The sequence below is a fragment of the Clinocottus analis genome, unplaced genomic scaffold (assembly GCF_023055335.1).
Source record: "Clinocottus analis isolate CAN_PGR_092001 unplaced genomic scaffold, fCliAna1.0.p SCAF_11, whole genome shotgun sequence".
Classification (NCBI taxonomy): Eukaryota; Metazoa; Chordata; class Actinopteri; order Perciformes; family Cottidae; genus Clinocottus; species Clinocottus analis.
Genome location: NW_027175832.1, coordinates 8,566,576 through 8,591,813, shown reverse-complemented (window position 1 = coordinate 8,591,813; position 25,238 = coordinate 8,566,576). Strand labels below are relative to the sequence as shown.

The window sequence follows — 25,238 nt, the reverse complement described above, 5'->3', positions numbered from 1 at the left end:
CTGCTCCTCATCTGGTGCAGTCTTTTGTAGAAATGCCAAATTAAATCTCATACTGAGTGCGCTGGAGCCCTCATTCCTTATCTATCATTCTGTACACACGTCTGAGCAACTAGTAGAGAATACAGATGAGAGAAAAGGTTTACGTACACCGTGGGCTAAGCAATCGGATCTTGGGTGCATTCCCACCTTTCCTGCAAGTTGTCCACGCGTGACGTTAATGTGAACAAGGTGTAAATAGGGTCACATGTGTCAGGACCAATGAGAGTTTGGCCCTTTCAGAGATAGATTTTAGGAGCATCGCTCAAGATCTGGATGGAGTTCTACTCTCACAGGTACCCTTTCCATGGATATTTGACGGCGTACCGTCTCAACTTAAAGGTGATTGCATTCCAAATTTAGAGCATACTTAGTGTCTCTGTGTGGCAGGCACCCATGCTCACATACCTGTTTGTGGTCTGGGGCACACCTGCTCACATACCTTTAGTATGCACTGCTTACAATGAAGCTAGCTTTCACAGCAGCACCCTTTTTGCCTTTCGCTTTTGTGAATATATTCTGCTGCAATTGCAGTCTGGCTTTTTTCTTTGACAATTGATGTTTTTTTTGGAGAGTACATTTAGTATACTTGGCTCCGTGTTTAGTATCAAAACGCCGACATGAATTGTATTCCTTCATCGCCAACACTGCCTCATAACACATAAGACTTTCCAGTTTGTCTTCTTGAAGCACAAACATGTATTGACTTTCCAAGCTTCTTTAAATAATATAATATGCCTTTCAAGCTGTCGCGGGCCACATAAAACTACGTGGTAGGCCGGATTCGGCCTTGAGTTTAACACCTATGGTTTAGAGGAAATATAACAGTCAAGTTGCTTTTGACTTCTCACTTCTCGATATCGTCTGAAAGGGAGGACTCAGTTAAAATATTGACTGTAGTCATTTACCTTGTGGTTTTATTTCATGAAATTAGATTTACATATACCTGCAAAAAGTAGACAGAAAAACATCCGTATCTGTTTGCACCATCGGTGCAATAAACGCCCGTCCAATGAGCATTTCAATCGTCAACTCAGGCAATCTATATAATTGACGCTAAATCAACATTGCGTATTGAGCCACATTGCAACATGAACCCGTAACTGGTTCACTTTGGTGGGAATGACAGATTAGTATTCCATGAAAGCGCTTGCGTGTGTTGTCAAGGAGCCCAAACTATGTGTGCCCTTTGTAGCCTTGTTTACCTAACACAGAGAATTCTGGGTTTTGTCAACTGTCACTGGGTCAGAAGTCAAACTGCATGCTCAGAGTATCTGGGCAGAACTTACAGAACTTAAAGTGGCAGCGTGCCTTTAATTCTAACATCTGTGGACATAAAACAAATTCAAACATATGAATCATGTATAATCCTGGCAGGAAACATACATGTTGCTTTGTTGCTGTGGTTTGAATTCTTCACCATGAAAATTGCATTTCGTTGTGCGTAATGATAATACTTTATTTATGACTCATTGAATGTTGAGGGGTATTCTCTCAGACCTGCTGTTCCCTAAACTCCCTAAAACTATTATCCCTTAAGGTGAAAGAAAGTGCACGGTGGGGACGGGGGGAAGCTCCTGGTACTACTGCAGATACTGGAGGTGACTTTAAGGCCTGTAGATCTGCAAAGTTCAAAATGCATCCCTGGTATCTTACTGTAAATGTTGCTGTGAATCACAATACAGTAATTTTGAGCATATTTTTTTTTCTTTTTTCAGCAATATAACGTAATTAATTGCACACAGCACAAGTAAAATTACTGTGTAACACTACATGAATTTAAGAGGGAAGTAGGGAGACACTTTCCTGCAATAGTAAGCTAACGCTAGTGGTACTAATATTACCAAAATATAGTATTTGCACTTTAAGAAATAAATAATTTGGCTTTATATAGTTGATAAATGGCATACGTTTAGTGTAATAAATTGCTATCGTTTATGTATGACTCTGTCGTCATGTATGTGTGTGTGTTGCTGCTCGTTAGCTAAGGCTCGGTCTGTTTGGAGAAGTTTTGAGTCTTTTCTCTCTTGCTACAGTGCGGCACCACGTGACACGGGTAACGTTACAGAGTACCACTGAAGGTGAACCACAACTGCACAACAGGTAAGCTAAGACATTAACACGGCACAGCATGGCGTGTGAGCTACAAGGCAGGGCAGACTGAAACAGCTGGTACAAAGTTGGATACATTGTTGCTAGCTTAACCCTCCTGTCATGTTCGGGTGTAATCTGACCAATTTACAACTTTATTAAATCATAAATATTGTGTTTTACATCACCACTTTATGATATCCTCCACACTATAGGCATTTGAACTTTTTAAATTGCTGATCATACACACACACACACACGCACACACACACACACACACACTCGTGTGAACACCTGTTCGCAGCCTCATACATCAATTTGTACACATTTCAAACTTCAAACCAACAAAGCAGGTGTTTATTACTGTAATAATGACGGTACTCAGATAATTATTATAAAAATGACTATGATTCAGTTTTCACTCAGCATACTGTAAGATATACTACAGCTACCTATTTGCTAATTGCTGCCAGCAAGTTACTGTATTCTTGTTACAGTGAGTTATTGCTTAGGTTTAAGTTGCTAGGTATAGAAAAGGGGTTAGTTATAATAATGATTGCACCAAAAAGACTATCAACTGTGCAATTCAGCTCTACAGATTGTTTCAACATCCGTCAACAGATTGTTTGGTTTGTCACAGGAGGAGTGACCGCATCCGTCTTTTCAGTGCATGTTTGATGGTTTTCGTAACCTTTGATGCAACGTGTGCGTCTGCAAACACTTATCTTTCTTATCTGTGAAAATACCACCTGCTCTGTTTTCTCACACACAGTTATAATTTCTGGTATATGTTTCTGAGGAGTAATGTTGTTCAAAAATGTGGTCCTGACTGCTTTCACTTCTAAAAGATTCATAATGCGCTTTCAAATTTCCCATGACTCATTTTGTATTTGTATTATGTATTTGTTTGTCTCATTTTCTTTTTTTTCCTCTGTTGCGTTGTAGCACTTGTTTTTCAGCTATAAAGGTTAATTAGTGTGGGTATAAATATTGAAAGGAATACAAAAAGTACTCTCTGGTGAAGGATGTATTAATATAAATATGACACCATTAAATTGTTCTTATACTGCATTTGTAAGCAGCATTTTACTATTGCAGCTGGTCAGGATCCAGCAGGAGGAGGATCCAACTCGTCATTGTTTTGTTTCTTTTTTGGTAATATATTATATTGTTTAATGTTCAAATGTGAATTTAAAAAAATAACTATCTCCCCCACTGAAAGATGTAGCACTCTGAAATATGTTATTTCATATGTCTTGCTGATTTAATATGACTGTGCATAAAATGTTGGTTGTGATTATGCATTCTGGAAAGAAAGACAAGAGGGTCAAGAGAGACAAGAGCTCAAACTGTTGTAGGGCTAACAACATTGTGCCAAAGCCTTCTTCTCTATGGTGGAATATTTAAGCTGATGCTTGTCGAACTTCCGTCTGGAAGAACTGCAATACCAAAGAAGGGCGTGTTTCTGGACAGTTAGTTTTAGGGTGCAACAAAGGCAACAATGAAGGACAGTGTTTGAAGACTGTTGAAGTGTATCGTATTAATTTCTAATATTATTTCGTAGTACGTTATAGGTATTACTTTTTTTTAATCTTTCATATTCCCATAAAGTTCATGAAATTGGTTGCACCTTTATTCTCATATATATATATATATATATATATATATATATATATATATATATATATATATATATATATATATATATATATATGCAATGTGCAATAAATATTAAAAACCCCTCACCTCCCTCCTCTCACTCCATGCCTCTGCCCATCTGCATGAGGGTCTCCGCCTCCTCCTCCTCCTCCTCCTCCTCTTCCTCCTCCCTACAGCCCTACAACCTGAGCGGTCCCTCACTCCCTCCCCCCAAAAACAAAAACAAAAGGTAAACGCCCGCATCTGCATGCCTAAAAAAAAACACTTCCGGAGTGTCATTATCCATCCCTCATCCCGTCGCACATGCTCTATCTCATACCCGAAGCCTCTCGTCCATCACCGGAGCCAACACACCGGGAGCCGAGGCTACCACACCTGTCTGGGGCATCGCATTGTTGACTCAGACAATGCGCATCGGCGTGTATAGGAGAAGCATTTCGGACGCGATCCCGCCTGACTGCAGAACCTGCTTGCAATAAACCGCATGTCCAAAAATTGCACGGGTCCGCGCGTGAGAGGGAGCGTTGCGACATTTATATATATATATATATGGCTCTCGTGACAAAAGAACTGGCGACAACAACACATGCGTTCGTCCCGCCGCCGAACACGTGTAGGGCAGGGGAGGGATATTTTGAATGTCATTTTACTATTTTATTCTTCATAATCTCACTGTGTCTGTGGCACTCTTTTTGCAGCGTTTATAAAAAAAAAAGAAAAGAAAAAATATCAGGATCGAAACTTAGTTGCTTTTATGAGGTATTAATTGGGCATATCCTAATGATGCTGTAAGACAAACTCTCTCTCTCTCTCTCTCTCTCTCTCTCTCTCTCTCTCTCTCTCTCTCTCTCTCTCTCTCTCTCTCTCGCGAATAGGTTGTGTGTTTGTGCGCGCGCGCGCGTGTGTGTCACCCATCCTGCTCGCTGCCTGTGTCGGAGTGGAGAAAGGAGGGGCTTAGTGAGAAGTTGCTGACCCGACTGTGACCGCAAAGGAACAGAAGACCACGGTGATGCAACTTCCATTCACCTAATAATGACGGTTTTTTAAATCAAAAAGAAGAAGAAGAAGAAGAAGAAGAAGAAAAAATAGAAAAAAACATCACTCTCGAGGCGACGGGCGCGAGCTCACCTTCACGGTAAGACGCCTTCCCATGACACGGGGAGAGAGAGAGTTATTGTGCGTTTGAGTTTCATGTTCCGCTTTCTAACTGAACAGTACACGATGATTATAATTACAATATGTCGTAATGCACTCCCGAAAGGTGCAGCTTGATGCTACACGTCGAGGGCTGTTAATTGTGGCGGTTATGACCACACAGCCGTTGCCAAGAAGAAGGACATTCAACACGTGTCCGTGAAGTGGAAGGAGGTTCGTGGGGATACAGACTGCTGTAAAACCGTTATTTTATCTCAGCAGGGAGGAAACACGTGTTACCGGCCTCCAAAAAAGAAAGGGGGCAAGTTTAGTGGTTCCGTGTTGACATGTGCCCCAGCAAAAGGTTAATTCACCACTAAACCTCCACGTTGCTACAGGGATATGTAGCTCTTAAGGGGACCAGCCTACATGGCATTCATTATATACGCTACTATTATAGGATAGAATTATTGTAGTATAATTATTATCGTATCCACAATTGTTTTGGCAATCATTCTAAGAATAATAACAATGTTGTTATACTTTTGAGGACCGTTATATGAATTCTTGATATTTGAAAGTGTAAAATATCTCATGAAAAAGATTGTATTCATTTCCCTGTGAAGAAATACCTCTCGAATGTCTTGAGGTACTCAAACAGAAGAATTGAACAACTCGGCCGAATGTTCAGAGCCCTTTCCGCTCGCAGAGGGCTCGTAGGTCTTGACAACAAGGAAGAGGATATATATGCTGCTCACAAGCTGAACAGGGCTCGTCCAGCTGCGCGCTATCTATCTCGTACCGCCCACCCAACCCTGCAGGCGTACTCCCCTTTTCAATCGGTGCCAAGACGTCAAGGCCGGGTCCCAGGCCTCGGCAGGTGCTGCTGTTTCTGTTTTTGTTAGAAAGATGTCGGTGGCAAGTTCTCACAAGCGTTAGGTCAGAATAACACACTGTAAAGTGTAATAGTGGTCCAGACTTACATTAAATGAGTGCACTTTACTCTGCTATCAAAAATATTACTTCTTACTAGTTTTTACCAAGTTACAGTTACTTGCCAATTTACTAATTGTTTTGAGTAAAGCTAACTTGATGCACTCAAGTAACAAATAACGGCCGGGGTCTGGGCATGTGCAGGAGCCAACATTCAGTCCATGCACGCTCAAGACACTGTGTAAAATGTTTAGCGCTTCTTACAAGATAATTCAACATGTGAACTATGGGATTACCAGGGCTTGAACAGGTTATAGGACAACAACTCACCCTCCTAAGCGAGTCAGGTCACCTGAAAAATGATTTAATTGTCACATAATGAAAGTTGACAAACACATTTTGCTCCAGGGAATTGTTCAATATCGAGCATCGGGAAAGTCTGAGTTACAAGTGAACGCCCCATGACGAGCTTTCTGCAAAAGAGGCGTTAAACAAGGTTGTGTTGAAACAAGCAGTGTGTGTTGAGAGACATATTTATTGTTTGTCAAGCCAACAACTGGATAACTGTGTTGAAGGTTTGCAAGAGGCTGTATAATGTACAATATAGTGGTAATATATATATATATATATATATATATATATATATATATATATATATATATATATATTAATATTATATATATATATATATATTAATATTATATATATATATATATATATATATATATATATATATATATATATAGTCAACGCGGTTAAAGGATTGCCAGATTAATCTTGCTTTCATGCGTTAATTTACCCAGCCCTAATACAAATAAATGAAAAAAAGAGGTCATCTCATTTTGCTGAGCCAGACGTCTACACATATTCACACACCTAAACACACATAATGATTATCTCCGGTACATCTGCACGAAGACATACCTGCTTCACTCTACACAGCAAACAGTCATCACATCATACAAACATATACAAACTAATTGAAAACAGGTTTGGCCAATAGATGAAGTCATTTCCAGAGCTGCCAACTTTTCAAAAAACCTTGCTGTGAGATTTTGTCGACAGGGGTGAGGTGAGGGGAGGGGGGGGGGGGGTGGTCACCTTTTTGGGAGACATATGTAAGCCACAGCGTTGCGTGCATCGTCATGGACACGTACAGCCACTTTCTCGGTAAAGACTTAACTGCATCAATTAGTTTAGCCGTGAGGTTTTCAGTTGTGTGTGTGTGTGTGCCTTGCATCCTCTTGTGTTTCCGCCGGCCCGGTGTGATGGAGTGTCCGGTGGGAGGGAGAGCATGTGTGACAATGAGCAGCAACGTGAGAGCTGAGGACGTTGCAGTGCGGTGTGTGTTCAGCACATGTGTGTACAACACATTTGTGCACAGCTCATGTGTCTTGCTCGGCAGCTAGCTGATGATGAAAGGCGGGTTAGCCAAGACGTTAGCTAGAACTTTGGCTCAGGTGCACTTAAGGTGGATTGACCTTTAAGGTGGACCAGCACAATTTCATTTAAGTGACAAGTTGCTTCTCTGAGTTTTGCGCAGTTTTTTTTTAGTAGACCTATTTTTACTCAAATAAGTACTTGTTCTTGGTCTGACGTGATTTCATCCATGAATAAGCTCACCTACCCAGTCCGCCTTTATCTTTGCCAAGGTCATGTTTTTAAGAGATGACATACAGTCATGTATGCTTGAAATTAGCCGCTTTGAGTCGGATGGAAGTTCGAGCATATCATCTAAACCTGACACTGAAGAGATGTTTGGAAAGTCAGGGTCTGGACAATTCAGGAAGTGGCGGACTTGGAAATATCTAAACAAACTAGGAAACCGAGGAAGATTAAATGTGTGTAATGAATCCTCAAAGCTGGCAAATATCCCGTTTGGATAAACCAACAATAATAATAATAATGATAATAAAACAGGGCAACTGTTTTATTAACAGGGCAAATAGTTTTTAATATCTGTCCATCTGCCTGAACTCCACGCCTGGTGTTTGACTTTTTTTCATCTAAGCTCTGAGATATTTCATCACAGTCACATTTGTTATGTCAAATAACATTGAGGAAGAAGCAGGGAGATTGCCACTAATATCAATTAGTTGGAGAGATCTTTGTGTTTGATGGGCCGCTGTGTTATGAATGAAATCTCTCTGTTTAACCCCGTTTCAGAGGAGGAGAGAGGAGAATGGAACAGGATGGAGCCATGTGCTGCGACCTCTAGTGGGTCCCATGGTATAGTCGGGCTTAGTGTTTGTTCAGGAGTGCAGCAGTTCAGTGTCTCTGAAACAGGATGTTCGTCAGGCGGGTTTTAAAAGAAATCCCTGCTTGATCTGACTGAAAAACATACGGAACATACTAGCAGGTAGAAAGGCAAGACAAGGACAACATTTCTATAAATGAGATTAAAAAAAACAATAACTATTTCAAGAGAATAGAAAAAAAGTTAAAAGATAGTAAGACTGGTATGAAATACAGTTTTAGTCTGTAGGGACATGCAACGATGAGCAAATATCAAAGTGTTAAAGATCAATGAGTTAAGGTTTAACAAAAACATCTTGTTGAGATTTACTGTCTACTGTTATATATCTGTTTGTTAACAATTCATCATCACATTTAGTGACAGACCCCTCCACAAGGCTGTTGTAATTATGTTGTAATTAAGGACTGTATGGTTTCACTTTCGTTTTGAGTAAATGTAATTATTCTGGCACTGCCAACACAGACATTCACAGTTAGCGAATGAGTAAAACATAGAGCAGAACACCTTTTTATGAACTCCATGTATGATTTAGGCATCCAAGATTTATTTGGAGTAGTGATCCGGTCAACGGAGTAGATGCAATCCCAATATTCACTCCCCTTAGAACTCCGCTTTTGGTCTCAAACAACTCCAGGAGGAAATATCTGGCTCCTAAAGTTCCACCAAAAATGCTCCACTATGTTTGGTGAGCTTTTTAGACTTGAAGTAACAGCGTACTGTTGGTGGAAATCAGATCAGTGAGACTCAATCAATGAGATGAAAGACAATAAAAACGCCCTCTTCTCACATTAGGTTCTTTTTGACTATTGCTGGTTGGTGCTGCGTTAATTAAACGTTATAGAGTGGCTTCAGATTGCTTGTTAATTCTTTAGCTAATCATTAGCATTAAGCAGTACCACAATTATAATGCTGATGCTACTAAATAGACATTTCTTATCCCAATGGATCACAGATGTGAGAGCTCTGAATTAGTTTGTAAATACTCCTTCATGAATGCAAAGACAGACTCACAGATTTCCCCTCCAATAAATTCTGGTCCAAAAATAAACCGAAGCATCAAGATTAAAGAAGAAAAAGAACTTAATTTGCCAAAGATATTCTCTAAACAATGATGTGATGTTTCTTGTTTTACCCTAAATACAGTGGTTGGTATTTGTTGTGCGGGATGTATTTTTGATTTTGTGTTCGATTCGTGTTGCCTGAGTCTTTGACGTCCAAGGTCTTCATCCCAAAACTATGAAGAGAGGTTGACTCACTGCTTGGGTATCAGCAGGCAGGATATGCCTCTAAAAAGGTTTTCTTTACTCTTTGCACATTATCGCTGCACTATAAAGCACCGATATATTAACTCTGTTTTCTCGGCAGGGGCTTAGAAAAAAGTTTACATTGCCAGAGGGTTTTTTTTATACTGCTAGGTTTAACGCCATATAATATATTTTCACAGCTCTCTTTTCCCTTTCCAACGCGTCTGCCGCAGCAGTCAATGTCATTTAAATGCCGCTATTTAAAAAAAGATTAAAAATAAATAAATAAAGAGAAAAAAAAAGGAAATCCCGATTCGTACAATTCATTTTAAAATCCCATATCTTCTCCCTCCCAATGCCATTGGCTCATTGTGAGAATTCAGATTTCATTCAGTCGTCCAAAGTGACGCCGGTTCCATTTACCGGGGCGCTGAACAAAGGCCGCAGCATGGTTAGTGCTGCTGTGAGTGCTGTCACAGTTTCACTAGTCATATTTACCTTTCTGTGTGCAGCGGGAGAAAGAGGCCTTCTATCATGACTAAACAGAGCCGGTGGAGTCCCAATCGCGCTGCCGCATATTGGCATCATTGATAATAGACACAGCTGCTTTGCAAGCCCCCCACAAATATGATGCATTGTCAATAACGGATGCTATTTAGTGTTGTGCACCATGTGAGACTGGAGGCTGGTGTTTCATCTCTGTTTTAGATAAAGGAGAGTCATTAATAAGTCCCTCTTGTGGGTCTTCACCTCAGTTCATTTTATTTATTTATTTTCGCTTCAAAGACGGTCCAGCCAAATGGAGAAAGAACTAAACTAATAATCTTTCAGCCGTGTGCCTCGTGACTTGCACGTATTTTGGCTCCAAAAGGTCACGCAGTCCCCAGAAAAAGGGGCCCCAACAAAGAAGGCCTCTTGATGGTTAATGTGTAACTGTGTGGCATCCTCCCACTTTGTTTGACCAACAGCAGGCAAATATTTCATAGTTCTAAAGCAAAAGCAAGGTCAGTGGAAATGCCTGAACTAAAGCTTTTTTTTTCTTTTTCGAATTGGACGGTTAATTAGGCTAACAGTTTGCTCAGATACAGTCTGCCTTTTTGGCATGTAAAATTTCACAAAAATTCTTGCCCAGAGACTTGGGCAACAGCCACACTACCACCTTTCCATTTTATGTTTCCATTGAGCGTCCGCGGTTTAGAAACACTACCGAAGCCGGGTAAGTTTGAAACCTCGTAGTGTGGACGGGCAGAAATGCATGAGTTTGAAAAAAACATAACGTAGATGACGCTACTTGATGGGGTCTTCGCAGTCACAAGATATATCTATCACGTGACCCTTTTCCAGAAGAAAACACCATTTGGATTACTATGAATACCATTACAGGCATTGCTGACCTTGTTGAGTATGCTAGCAGCTGTTGTGCAGTTAAGTTCTGCATTTTATATATTCACTACTGCTGACATGCGGAAGAAACAAGCTGTTGGTGGATCGATCAGCCATAAGGTGCAGACCTGGAAAGTCCCGGTTTGCGGCTTTGACGAGGACGACGGATACAAAACAAAGAACTTTCCTTTTCTTATTAATGCTTAATTTGTTCTGCACAACTATTGTGAAGTCCACAGAAACTGTAAAGGAACAAAAACATAAATGCTCTCCAGTACGACAGGGACTCCAGCAGAGCTACGAGTATGAGAACAGACAACAACGAAACAGAAGAAACGAGATGCAGGTTTAACACATTTATTGACCCGTAAGCTAGTAAACTTTGATTTTTAAGTTCATTTTGAAATAAATTTGATGTGCATGTAAGACCTGCAGCGTTGTAACTAAGTTTGAAAAATAAAACCTGTAAAACTTTATAGTTTATAGAGGAAGAGGTTAGACGAAGATCTTAGATATCAAGCACTACCTTTTATTATTATTAGACGACTATAATTCTCTGTCATATATTCTGTAATCAAGCAACAAATCTTACTGTTTACATTGGCACCCGCATGCCCAGTGTGTATGAATTGTTATGTGATATTCGTTTTCTATACGCTCGAACAGACGGAAATCATTTCTCAAACAACGCTTAAAACCTTAGTTTTAAACTTAAATGTAGAAACACAAGAAATGTATTTTTTCTGTCTCACCTAGAGGGCTTTGGTGTTTTTTACCCGCCATGTTTACCACATAATAGATTAAAGGGAGGTTCAATGTAGGTAGTGCCAGTGGACAAAGTGTCTCTTATTGTGTTAACTTATTATTTAATTTAAAAAAATAAAATAAAATAATGTGTTGACATAAAAGTAGGGTTGGTCATTTTTTTAATTTTGATAATTTGGTTTGTTCCCAATAGCAATACACAAATCAAATGATCTGAAAAAACACAAATCTGACCGTAATAAACATGCTTGATGTTACTATTAATAAAGCCTGCGTTTATTTGTGAGGAAGCTGCATGTCAGCCGTGATATTTATTTACATAGTCAGTGGAACATCTCTTACGGGATGTGTAGCGCCACTGTTGATTGATCTGTAGATAAGACGCACGCTTGAACCAAGCCTTTGTGTGTTTGTGTGTGTGTGTGTGTGTGTGTGTGTGTGTGTGTGTGTGTGTGGACGGGAGCTAGAGTTAGCTAAACATTTTTTTTACTTGAGACAGATGAAGAAAGGCATGATGCAGAGTTTGAGTCGTTTACACACACACACACACACACACACACACACAACACTATGATTTGACCTTGGGTACTCCGCTATGATCTTTTTTCCAAGAAGTTTAGCTGAAATGATTTTCTTTGGAAGTAAGTGCACACACACACGCACACACACACACACACACACACACACACACACACACACACACACACACACACACACACACACACACACACAGGTACAGGAGAAAGTTTTCCGGTTTGAAGATTGAAGTGTGTGAGGGGGGTCACAGCAGTCTGACTCCATGCTGCTGGTTAATTTCACTAACGTGTGTGTGTGTGCGCGGGCATGTGTGTGTGTGTGTGTGTGTGTGTGTGTGTGCGCGGGCATGTGTGTGTGTGTGTGTGTGTGTGTGTCATTGCAGACATGTAGCATCCTCACAAAGCAATGCAGACTTTATTACAGTAACACCACACAAGTTGTTTTCCACAATCAACTCCATCACAGGTAAAAAAACAAACAACAAACAATAAAAAAACCCCTCTCCAAATAAAAAGTATTTTATCACTCAAAAAGGTGTTGGTTAAAAACTACTCTTCCCCAAAATGACAATGCAGTAATTTTCTCGCCAACGCTTACGATACACTTCACACTCCGCCAGAAGTGCTCTGCGCCATGCACTGCTCCTCTAAATCCAGGCAGCCCCCCCACCCGGGTGTTCTTTTCCAGTTGGCTGTCGGCAGTCTGTGGGCAGTGTGAACGTTACCCTAACAGTTAATCTCTTTACACAATAGGGCACTTTGTTATGGCAGCTGCTTTGCTGCAAAATGCAAATCTCTTACTACATGTTTTTCTACATTCTGTCTCTCTCTCTCTCTCCGTCTGCATCCTCGCGGAGGGATTCCTCAGACGTTTAACTCCCACCTGGCAGGGAGTCCATATCGTAGACCCTGTCGGTCACCAACAGAGAGGCGGAGGGATTGTTTTTTAACAAGAGGGTGATAAGTAACTAAAAAAGTCTTGCCTTGCCTTGCCTCCACCTCATCCCCCTCTTCTCCCCCTCTCTCTCTCCTCCTCCCTCCACCCCTCTCCCTCCCGCCTGTCACATGTTCCTTTCACAGCATAGAAAAGTTTCTGGATTAGGGCAGAATTGATACAAAGCAGGGACGCCACTCCAGCAACACACTCGCGAGCAGCAGCGCAGAAGAGACGACGAGAAGCGAGAGAGAGAGAGAGAGAGAGAGAGAGAGAGAGAGAGAGAGAGAGAGAGAGAGGGGACCGAGACACTCGAGCAGACGCCACCTCGGAAAGACTGTCACGGCAGCAAGAGGCAGACGAGTCCATCCGGAGAGAGAGAGAGAGAGAGAGAGAGAGGCTGGGGATCTTTGCTGACGCGGTCCCTGAAGGATGGAAGTGAAGCAGTCCGCCGGGATCCTGGTGAGTTTCGCCTTTGTTAAGTGAACACACTTACAAAAAATGTAACACTGATTGTCTTTTTTAAAAGAAGAAAAAAAGTGAATGAATAAATATTAAATAAAAACAAACAAACAAACATGCAGTTGACCGGTGGGATGCAGCTGCTAACCTGCCGGCCAGCCCCCTTCCGCCCTCCACCCTCCATTTAAGCGGACAGGTGGTTTTTGTTTCACGTGCTTTTTCATTTTTCTTATTTTGCGGGTCTGCCTTTTCTCTCTTCCCGTATTGATATAATAAATATGATTCAAACTATTGGAGCACACGCCAGCTTTGAGCGCTCGCTGTGTTGGACAGCTCAGAGCGCGCGCGGCGCTGTCGTCACCTGCTGTTCAACCCCCGCGAAAAAAAACCCTGAAAAAAAACAGCCCCCCTCTTAATCCGGGTCTTCCTCGATTATTTATCTGGTCTCGTGCAGCTCTCCGGCGGGTTGATAAGGTGAGGCCGTGCCCCGAGGAAAACGTGTGCCTTCAGGTAAGCTTTTCTTGGAGTTGAGATAAACACGAGCTCCAACTCGCCTCTGACATTCTCGCTCAATTGAAGCCTCGCTTTCCTCCTCAATGACTTTTTTTTCGTCGCGTCCTTTTGAGATGCATTTCATGTTTATAATTCTCGCGCGCCGTCTGAACTTTATCAGAAAGTTATCAGTCTCGTCTGCTCTGTCCTCTCGCGGCATTTGAAGGCAGTTACAGGATGGAGATTTCATTCTTGTTTTCAAAACGTTCGTTTTGTTGTGTGTGTGTGTTTGTTTGTGTGTGCGTGTGTGTGTGCGTGTTAGACAGATTGCCCATCAGTCGTTTGCATAATTAAGCGCCAAAAAAATAAAAGTTCTCTGAGTTTAAATGTGGCAATCTCATAGATTAAAAAGTGTAAAATGTCACGAGGAGGATTTGATTTGTTTCATAATGCTTGTGCTCCGTATTGAAAGGGAGTCTCTGAGGACAGGTCACCTGTGGAGGCCGCCATGACGCCTCACCCCCACTAGGGGGCGCAAGCCATCAATCAAGTGTTAGAGGGGAGAAAGAGGGCTGTTTATCTTCAATATCACCAAAATAAAAGCTTGGTAAAGTTTAATCCTTTAAGTTGAAACTAAAAACATATCCGTTTGAAAGTGGATTTTATTGGCTCAAAGGCTAGATTGGAGAAAAAAGAAAAGAAAGTTTGAGCACGTTCTCTGTCACACTTCATTAGAGCTGTGCCTTTACGACTGAGATACAAGAAACATCAAAGCAGCCTCACTTTCTTGGCCAGAGCTTCGTCTTATCGCTGACATAAGAGATCGCTCATTTCCTTTTATTTCAGGGAACCGCTGCGGTAGGTGATGTCTTTGTTAGCGCTCCAAATCTGAGAGTCTTGTTCCCTAGCCAACACTCAGTGCCTCGTTGTTTAAAGTCAATTCACTTAATTTGGCAGGAAATGGAGAATTAAAAAGCCATTTAGAGGTCGACACAGAGAAGAAGGCGAGTGATTTAGCCTTATTTAAGTTATTGGAGGAGGAAAACAACTTTAGATTAAGCGAAGATGAAGGCACATGTGTACTTTCCCAGACAATGCTGTACTTTTCTCTTTCTGAGCCAAGATTTAGTTTTCAGATCTCTCTTATAACACTCACCGGCCACCTTTTTTAGCCGTGCAGTAAGTTAGAATGTAACTGGCGCCCAAGTCTTATCTAGGAAGGCAAACACGGGGACGATTGCATAACTCTAGCTCGCTGCGCTGCACTTCTAACAAGCGGCTGCTCGGGGGGCCGTTGTCCTCCAGCGGTGGGGGCAGACAGGGATGCCGGTTGTGGGCTCTGGCACGTCGACAGAGAATGAAAGTGTGTGTGTGTTACAAAATAAAAAACCTCGCTCCCTCCCATTCGCCAACTGTCCCCCTCCGCTTTACACTCAGCTTTACCTCTGAAAGCCAAAATCGCCCCTTTTTCCTGTTGTAGTAATCTCAAAATAGTGCAACTTATTTTTTTCTTTCTTCTCTCTCTCTCTCTCTCTATTGAAGTCCCTGCCCTTTCTTTTGCGGTCTGGGTAAATTTATTTACGCTGGCCCCCAGATGGCCGGTGGATGGACCCGTCACCGTAAATCTCGTGACACACAAGGAGCGCTCGCTTCCTGCTACCGCTTGGCTCGGCTGGTAGCCCTCTGCCGGGACCCTTTTCGGTCCAAAAAACTCTTAATCCCCCCCCACCGCCCCCTTGCTCGTTCACAGCGTTCAAAGAGAGCCCCCCGCTCCCCCGGTCCCTCTCCTTAATCTTCCTGCGTCGTCTTTTGACTGCCCTGGAAGCCATCGCCACTTCCACCGAACGGATGAGCAGATGGTGCCCTGGCACTGGCCTTTACTGGACCGATGGCCGTTTCTTTGTTGTTGTTGTTTGTTTTTTGTTACTCCTTGGTAACGTCTTTTCGAACCCATCTTTAAAATGTCTGTGCTGTGTATGTATAGAGATGTAGGAGGAGGAGGCGCTGTATTCATGCGTCTGGCTGTGCAGACCAGGGCTGCCAGTCCATCACCATGGAGGCCCAATGGAGGAAGAGGTCACCAAAGACTGGCCTCCGATCAAAAAATGAACACTGGCAGGCCCTTTAATGTTAAAGCCGTGACTTTTCAACCATAATTTTATTTAACTTTTCTTTAGAAAGATTTTTGGGAAGTGACTCTTTAAACCCAACATTCCCAAATACAATACCAACACATTTGGTTTCAATATGACCAGAGATCTCTCACTATTCCACATTCTGCTAATCACATGACGGTCCAGCGTTTGATGAAAACCAGAGCTCAATTAACCCAAAAATATATATTCAAAAATGATTTTTACCGTGAACTAGGAAAGTTGTCTTTCCTCCTGCCAGATATTGACAATCCTACACTTATATTTGCCCAAATGGTGATTCAATATCTATCGGACACGATGAACTGACTTTCCTCGGGCTACTTCATACAAACACCGGAGGCCCCGGTTAAAACTATGAAGCCGATGATCTTGAATTATTGATATGACATCAGCGAGGGCATTTTACTCGAGAATATACGACGACAAAAGCTGCGGCCTTAAAGCAGAGCAACGCTGCAGAAGAAGCTGTGGAGGACAGTGAAGAGTCTTTACTTCAGTCCGGGTTGAGTCGACGAGACACGTACCATAAAGTCATTTGTCAGAAATGAGGACGACTTGATGATGATGATCATAGTTTTAATGATTAGCTGTGTGTAGGGGAGATGCAGAAACGTTCTCCCATTGCGGTTTTAACTAAAAATGTTACTTTTTGTGAGGGCCAGTTATCCAGTGAGAGGTTTGTCGCGTACAACAATGCAGACACTACGCAGGAGGGAGGTTTTGTTTTGTAAAATTACCCCAACAGTTCTGTGTACCCGCTGGGTGGGGAGCCTTGGTGTGTGTGTGTGTGTGTGTATGTTTGTGTGTGTGCGTGTGTGTGTGTGTTATGTCCGCCATTTCCCAGGGGTTTGTTTGGCTAATGTGTGCTGCAGGCTGTGAAGTGGAAACTAAATGGAAAGAAATAGTGGAACACACTGCCACAACCTCCCTGAGGTCAAGACGCGCACACACACACACACACACACACACACACACACACACACACACACACACACACACACACACACACACACACACACACACGAAAACATAACGTACAACACGTTTATTTATGCATTACGCATACACATTAGAATACTTCATAAGCATATTCACATCTTTGAGATTTTCACAGATACGTTAACGCATAGAAAACGCAAACCCGGCGCTCACACAGACAAAACTACGGACAAAGACCTGAACACTTTTTTCTGTTTGAAAATAAATAAATACACAACATGTCACAACTTTAGGCTGTGACCTTTGCTCCGGAGCTGAGACAAACCCGTAAAGCCCAGACTGTGAGGTCCCCGGCGGACAAACTTGGCCTCCCTCGGGGCTTGAGCATTAAATAAATATCTCAGCTCAGTGTGCTGACTTTTCTTGAAATCTCTTAAACTTTACGTCCATATACCAAATGTCCTGTGTATCTTTATCGGATCAAGCCTAAAAAAATGCTTCAAAGTTTTCAAGATGCTGAACGATGCGCTTTCGAAAAGTTGCCGCTCCGCACATCACTCGACAAAGGTCAAACTACCGTCGAGGCAGTCATCGCAAAAAAAACGTCCGGATATGTCCACAACAATTACCGAAACATACCCTGAAAGTTCATTTCAAATTGACAACAAGTTGCAAAAAACAAATGAGCGTGGCAGGCTCCTGAACTGGGCAGGACAGGTTTTCATGGCAATGTTGGCCACAATTCAATTCCAGCGTGTCTGCACATCCCCAAATGAGACGGGATCCTGTTGATAAATAACCCCAAATGTGTATCTCAGGTGAGTCCGAGAAAAAGTTTGTTTTCCGCTCTCGCCCGTTCTTATGTAAGATACATATTGAGATGCCAGTCGGCCAAGTTTAGGTAACAGCAGTGCTCAGCAACCGTGTTGACTGCCTCCGGGGGTGAGCGGCCATCAAACAGATGTGAACAGAGAGAGAGAGAGAGAGAGAGACAGAGAGAGAGAGAGAGAGAGAGAGAGAGAGAGAGCGAGAGAGAGAGAGAGAGAGAGAGAGAGAGAGACGTGAGGGCAGGTTGGGGGGTTGAAGAGTCAGCCATGACTTTTGCTCTCCACCCTCCTCGTTTACCGACCAGCTGAGTGAGAATTAAAACATTTAAAAAAACATTTTTTTACAAGCAGCCATACGGTTACAAGCAGTGCCCAACGTCAGTTTAACGGCGGCCACTGTGGCGAACATACAATCGAGGGACAAGGGCCACGAATGCCAAACACGTCTACTGCTGGGCACCCTTTAAAAGGTAACCCACCACCCGAGTACGTTCTCACGCACACACACACACACACACACACACACACGTACACGTACACACATACACACTCAGCTAGGGAAGGGGGCGGGGGGGTCCATTGTAATTCCGACCTTTAGATTTCCTTTGGAGAAACCAAATGTAGTTTTTCAGATTTTCTTCCTCTCCCCTTGTGTTTCTGGTTTTAATGGCTCCAACTCCACGAAAACATACAATCAGAGGGGATATGGGGGTGGACTTCCCTCTCTTCCTCTCCCGTCCTCTGAAGTCAGAGAAGTTATGGACAGGGCTCTGACATTGTGACACAGCGAGGCTCTTGGCCCCCCCATCTCCCTCCTCCCCACCACCACACACACACACACACACACACACACACACACACACACACACACACACACACACACACACACACACACACTTTCTTTTACTATTATTATCAATTTCAACGGTTTCGCAAGTGAGCTCTTTTCAAAGGCCCCTCCAGAAGTATATTCAGGTAATTTGTTGCGCTTGAACCCAACCTGCTTCCTGGCTCTGTATGTGTGTGTGAGTGTTGAATGGCAGCTGTAAGCCTGGGACGTGGGTGAGGGTGTTGGGAGGGAGGGGTGGGGGGTCTGCTTTTCTCAGGGGCCGGACAGCTCTCTCCCGCTTGCTAACACACATCCCCTGTGTTATTCATCGCCGTTCCTCCTTTTCAGCTCCTTTCAGACACAAATTCTTTAATCTGAAGAAGAAGAAGAATTGGAAGAAAAAAATGATACATTATGGAATGGTTCCAAGTTGACTCTCCAACATGACCCGGTCGTCACAGAACCAGGTGCAGCACTGCTGGGAGGACAGCTGTTAGTTGATAATGTCATCAAGGAAGAGGAGCAAATCATATCCCCATTTTTGCTGTTTCCTCCTTATCCTCGCAGCTTGATCTCAGATCATCTTGAGTCTTTACAGGATGCTCTGTTGTCTTCACCTGCTTTCTGTTGGAATTCCTGATTCCTGTTCAGCTCACATGCGGTGGATTTTTAGATCAAGCGATCTCACCGGTTGTCATTCTTACTGTAAGCACATGGCATTAAAGAGACAGTACGTGTTTCTCCAATACCTGTAGTGCTTTTTATCGGTCAAGATTGTTTGTGTGTGACTCGCCTGATGTTGGAGACGTCCACCTTCTCCCAACGTAACGAAACTACACAGGAATCGGCTTGCGGTGCTCAAAGCGTCTCTAAAATAAATGAAAACATTTGGAAAAACTCAACAGCAGTGTCGCTTTCCAAGAAATCCTGTCCCGATTGCTCAAAGTGATCCGTCCGCCTCGTGGTGAGCAGTTTTGCGTAGGGACTATTTTCTCTCCGCCGCATCACCGCGCAGATGGCAGCGAGCATCTGCTCATGGCCGAGGAGCTCGTGACAGAGCGAGATGTAAGAATCGTCCTTCACGGTTGAGCTGCAACGTTAGCTTTACAAATAATAAGTTCCCATACGGTGGAAGCAATCGTAAACACAACATTAACCATGATTTCATCAATTGTTAACGTAATGATATGAATTAGTGTAGCTTCAAAAGTCACACTGAGTCCCCTCCCACCTTTATCTCTCCCGTTTTCCTGACAATGACTATCTAAGTAAAGGCAAAAATAATAATAAGAAATTAAATAATAATCATCAAAGAGGACCCTTTTCCATTTTAAAGGAGGACATTTTAGAAAGCACTGCACAGAAGTAACGCAGACGGCTCCCTGATCTTTATCTGCTGCCGTTTTCGTCATATGTGCTCGTGCTGCTTTGAAAGATTTATTTATTCTGTTGTCTTTGCATACACCTGGAAGAGCATCTACTGAAGCGTTGGCATCTCGGACGCTATCTCTATTTGCTTAAACGGCTGAGATCTCCCATCTCGTTCCTGTCTCCGCTGCCCTCCCCCCCCTTCTCTCTCATCCCATTTCAAGCGCAACAGTGACTTCTGCCACGTGAGGGACAACTTCAGTCACATGTTCCTCACTTTCATCCCCAGCAATGGTCCCATATGTTTGTCAAAATGTGTATGTTGTGTGTTTTTTTTCCGACCCGATTTGTCCCCATGCCTTCTCTCCAATGAGCCCCGCTCTCCCCGGGGGGGAGGTGGGAGGGTGGGAGGGAGGAGAGGGGGGTTAGGAGTCGGAGCCGAAGCCTCACGCTATTTATACAGACCGAACAGCTGGGGCCCTCCCAGCCAAAGGAGAGGGGGAAAAAGAGAAAATATCATAGTAACTTCAGGTTCAACCAAGCGTTGGAAATGTCTCTCTGTTCCCTCTTCGCTACCCTCTCGTCTTCCTCTCCGTCGTTTTGTCTTTCTCCCCTCGGTGTCCCAGAGTGGCCGGGTCAGGGCCTGTTCAGCTCAGGTCAGCTGGACAGTCAGACAACCGAACATCACGGGCTTATTCAAGTATCGTTCCCTCGTCTCGTTTTCAATCTTCTTCTCTATCCCGCTGTCCTTTTTCTCTCGACCCTCCCTCCCCCCCTCCCCCCCTTTTCTCACTTTCTTTTCCCCCGCTTCCAATTAAAGTTTGATTTTTTCCCCCCTTTCTGCAGTGCCTCAGCACGTTTGTCCTTTTTGTTTTGTCGGATAAAGCCGACCTAAAAAAACTGAGTTTTTTTGTGTGTGCGTCCTGCGGCTCCCCGTTCTCTTGTGAACTTCAAACCCGTGAAGTCCTTCTCCCTGCTCGTCCCGTCACTCGTCACTTCACTTCCTCTCTCGACTGCTCTTCCAAGACTGGGAGAGGTCGTCAGGCCCGTCGCCGTATCTTTCGACTCAAGAATCCGTCCACAGTCGGATGCCCCATCACAGGCGTGCTAAGCTAATGCGAGGCGATGAGATATTAACCTAATTGCTGTAAGGGACAGATATATATATATATATATATATATATATATATATATATATATATATATATATATATATATATATATATCTCAAGGAGGACGTAATGAGCCCAGACATGGGATTCTCATCGTGAAAGCAGGTTGATCCATGGATATTAAATGACGAGAAGTCATGGCGTGAGGCAGGGCCGACTCGTATATATCTTTTTGAAAACTCATTTTCAATTTCTTGGTTAGGTAATGCCCAAATCACTAAAAACACACAACAAATAAAAATACCTTTTATAGAATCTGAATGTGCTGTGGACTGAGTGAAAGGATGGATCACATCCTGTCAGGGTGCCGCGTTATTATCCACCTCGGTTTTATTCGCAAAATGAGGATGCTTCAGTCAGTAGAACTTGCCCGCTGTTTTCCACTCTGTCATGACCTCCAACAATACAGTTGTTGTACAACAATTTGTGTTTGCTTGTCCTCAACTTTGGAGTTTGCTCTTTTTGTCTTGTGTGTGTGTGTGTGTTTGTGTGTGTGTGTGTGTTCACTACGCTACTTGATGTTGGGTCTACTGTAATGTAGTCTGAACTGGTTTGGACCAATATTTCCGAAAAGCTGCCCTTTGCCAGAAGGTTTTGATTTTTTCGGACTAAAAGAGAACCTTTTCTGATTTAGTTCAAACAGGAAAGTTGAATTGTGCGTCAGATGAAGCCTTTTCCAGTGTTTACTAGATGGAACAAGAATGACCAATCCTTACACGCTGCACCCCATTGCTTTCTGGCTATAGAAGGAAAATATACACAATATATTTCAACTCAAAACTGTGCATTTGTGCATTTTTATGGAACACTAATTGCGTTTCACTGGCATTTTGAATCACAAAACTCTCAATTCGCATAGACGGACGAGGGATATCTTTCAGGAGTAAATCACAATATGGCGATGGGCATGATAATGATATTATCACCTGACATCTATGTTTGCTGAAATATGGTAGCTAATTTGCACGAGGGATTCCTGCTTGACAGATTCTCATGAGAATAAAATCAACGACAACCTCCCCAGGAGATACTAATCCAAGCTAGAACCGGTTGTTCCTGCAGTACAACCCCTACACTGTTATCTCATTGTAAAAAGATTGCCTCTAACTAGAGCAACATAAAAAACGGCTCTGGCAACAAAGCTCAGTTGAAGTCGTCAGTGACAAAATACAGTGACACACTGATATCCTGCTGCAGACAGAGGTATTACCTCCTGTAAGGTATTACCAGCCTGTAACCATTTTAAATACAGTGTGACATTAAAAAAAAAGGATGGATGATTTCCCCAAAAGCTGTTACAACCCAAGGGGGTTATTGAATTAACAGGCCAATATGCATACATTTGTGTTCAATCATCAACCTTCTGTCTCTGTCGTTGGTTTGTACGGCTAAAACCTGAAACCTGCCTCCTCGTTACAGCTTGACGTGCTCAAAACCGTTTCATTACCTGCTTTGATTTCATAAGGCAAGTTTAAAAGCTCAGTAAAGGATGTAAGCCCTGCTCTCCGTTAATCTTCAAATTACTGCGCTCTTCAAGGAGGATATTGGTTTGTCAGAGCTTAAAAAGTGTAGAAGGAAGCTAGCTTTAAATGTTTTCTTGAACTTGTCCCTTTGAACATCGTTCGTGTTGCATGTGTAACAGTGGGGGTTTAGGATCAATGCCTGCGTTTGGCCTCAGGTTAACCCGTAATTGAGGTTGACATGTGCTCGGAAATCCTTGAGGAGATCCATTCTGACCTTATCAGTGTTCCACCCCATGCCCTCCTGATTGTTTGTCTTTCTGTCGGCTTGTCCTTGTTTACACGTGAACAAGCCGCCCGCACCGAACGGTTTCTGGTCAAAACATTTAGAGTTTGATCATCAGAAAGGGGATTTGATGGATCAATTAATTGTTAAAGTAAATTTTTTAAAGAAAAAAATGAGCTTAATAATTGGTTCCAAATTAGAATCCATGGTCTTCTGTGAATGTTAATTTAGTTTTGGACGGTTGACAGAAAAAACAACACATTGTCTTTCAACCAAAAGCAACGATACGACTGTCTTTCAACCGGAAGTAATGATACGACTGTCTTTGAACCAAAGGAAACTAAACGACTGTCTTTCAACAGAAAGTAACAATACAACTGTCTTTCAAGCAAGTTACTATCCGACTATCAAGGCGGTGCAAAACTATGCGCTCATATTCGATGCATGCGGTTCAGACATGCTTTTGGTCGGACGTGGAGGTGCAGTCAGGAATGAGGTGCGACAACAGTTCTGACTCTTTGTGTCAGTGACATCAACAGGCATCATTGCCTTTTGAGAACGCTGTGGAGATCCACACTGTGCCCATTTTTATTCACACAGGCCGTTTTGCTGTAGTAGGAGGCACACATATGGCAAAAAAAAAGTGTGAGAATTTTAACAAGTTGGTGTTATTAACAGCACCGGCATCTGTGCTTCCCTAATTAGATTTAAATGGCCAAACATAATGGGATAATTAGTTAACGAAACATGTGTGCGTGTGTGTGTGTGTGTGTTTGTGTGTGTGTGTGTGTGTGTGTGTGTGTGTGTGTGTAGAGCCAGCAAAATGTGTCTGGATCCCTGTGGAGGAATTGATAATCTTCCATAGCTTAGTTCTCAAATGTACATACAGACACATACACAGACATCTGTACTATTATAATTCTTTTGTCATATCCCCGAAATAGCACCTTAAAGAAGTGAGGACCAGCTTCAGTGATTTGACATCGCAAAAATGTATATACGAAAAATTGTACATATAGATATACTCAGCATGCATATATCATACACCTGCAATACCTGCAAGCTAATAAAGGCACAAGATCTCGATTTTTTTTTCTCGGTTAAATCAATTATGCATACTAGATCTAGATACTTAAACTAAGTGGGAAAAGAAACTTCTTCTTCACGGCTGTGATGAACGTTCAAAGCGTTATCGATCGCTGCGAAGGAGAAATACAAAAGTCACATAGAAAGTGCAATGGTGCCTCGTCAACAGTGATTTGTCTGTTCTAAATGTGTCAACATGGTCAACTGTTTGCTGGGGGCACTTGTTTTCATTACCCTCAGTACTTCCTCCGAGCACACTGAATAGGGCGGGTATATGGTAATGATCCCTTTATGGGATCCCCTGTGAGATTCTAATCCTCTGAATTGATAGACAAATGAATGGCATCCTGTCTGCATTGCTCGTCTCGTGTTGAACATAACTGGAGGGCCTCCACTCAAGCGGCAGCGGCCATTGTCCCCGGCTATCAAACACCCATTAGGCCGGGCGCCAGTTGCTTGTCAACTTTTGACATCGCCTGTATCACATCGCCGCGCCGTCTTCTTCTGCCCCACGAGCGCCGCGTTCGTTGATCCCTCAATCAGATGCACTTTTACCTTTTCCTCACTCACTCGCTCCCTCGCCTCGCTCCATCGCCCCCTATTTTGTTTGCGGTCAGCCGTTGGCCATATGGTGGCAAACAATGCGCGCAAAAAGAAAACGGAGGGAAGTGCTCAAGTTTGAAAGGGTGGGACTCTGTGAACATGTCGAGGGACAAAGAGGCGGAGGGAGGATGGCATTGGCTCAGTCGGCCTCTCGGTGTGACACGGCAGAGTGTGTGTGTGTGTGTGTGGGGGGGGTGTTGGTTGTGTGTCGAGGGGGGCATTGGCAATGTCAGGGTGTAGAGACGGACAAGGATTTGGAAGAGTCAAGTGCCGCTGAAAGGGAAGTTGTTGGTGGTCTGCAGAGTTGCAGCTGCTGCCTCTGAAAACAAACGGAAGAAATAAGAGAGACAGAGAGAAAGAGTGGTGTGTGTGTGTGTGTGTGTGTGTGTGTGTGTGTGTGTGTGTGGAGGGCGGGCAGGCTCCGTACTTGTGGGCTCCTCACTTTTTTTTGGTATTCTCGCTTTAATCTGGAGAGAGAGAGAGAGAGAGAGAGAGAGAGAGAGAGAGAGAGAGAGAGAGAGAGAGAGGGAGAGGAGAGCGCTTGGCCGTAGCCCATGGGTGCTCCAGACCTCCCCCTGCTTTACTC

At 43.0% G+C, this 25,238-nt stretch overlaps 1 protein-coding gene across 2 annotated transcripts in view; it reads left to right on the top strand.

Annotated features, from left to right (window-relative positions):
• The first annotated feature begins 3,960 nt into the window (after positions 1-3,960).
• The window catches only part of slc6a9 (solute carrier family 6 member 9), a 61,219-nt gene continuing 39,941 nt past the window's right edge, over positions 3,961-25,238 (top strand). Inside the window, exons 1-3 of one of the 2 annotated variants that reach the window (XM_068602215.1) lie at positions 3,961-4,015; positions 4,662-4,921; positions 13,119-13,434. In XM_068602215.1, coding sequence (XP_068458316.1) covers positions 13,405-13,434 — 30 coding nt within the window. In that variant the 5' untranslated portion in view covers positions 3,961-4,015; positions 4,662-4,921; positions 13,119-13,404. Of the gene's footprint in view, positions 4,016-4,661; positions 4,922-13,118; positions 13,435-13,883; positions 13,945-25,238 lie in introns of those variants that run through there. The other variant, XM_068602222.1, reaches the window with a different exon arrangement.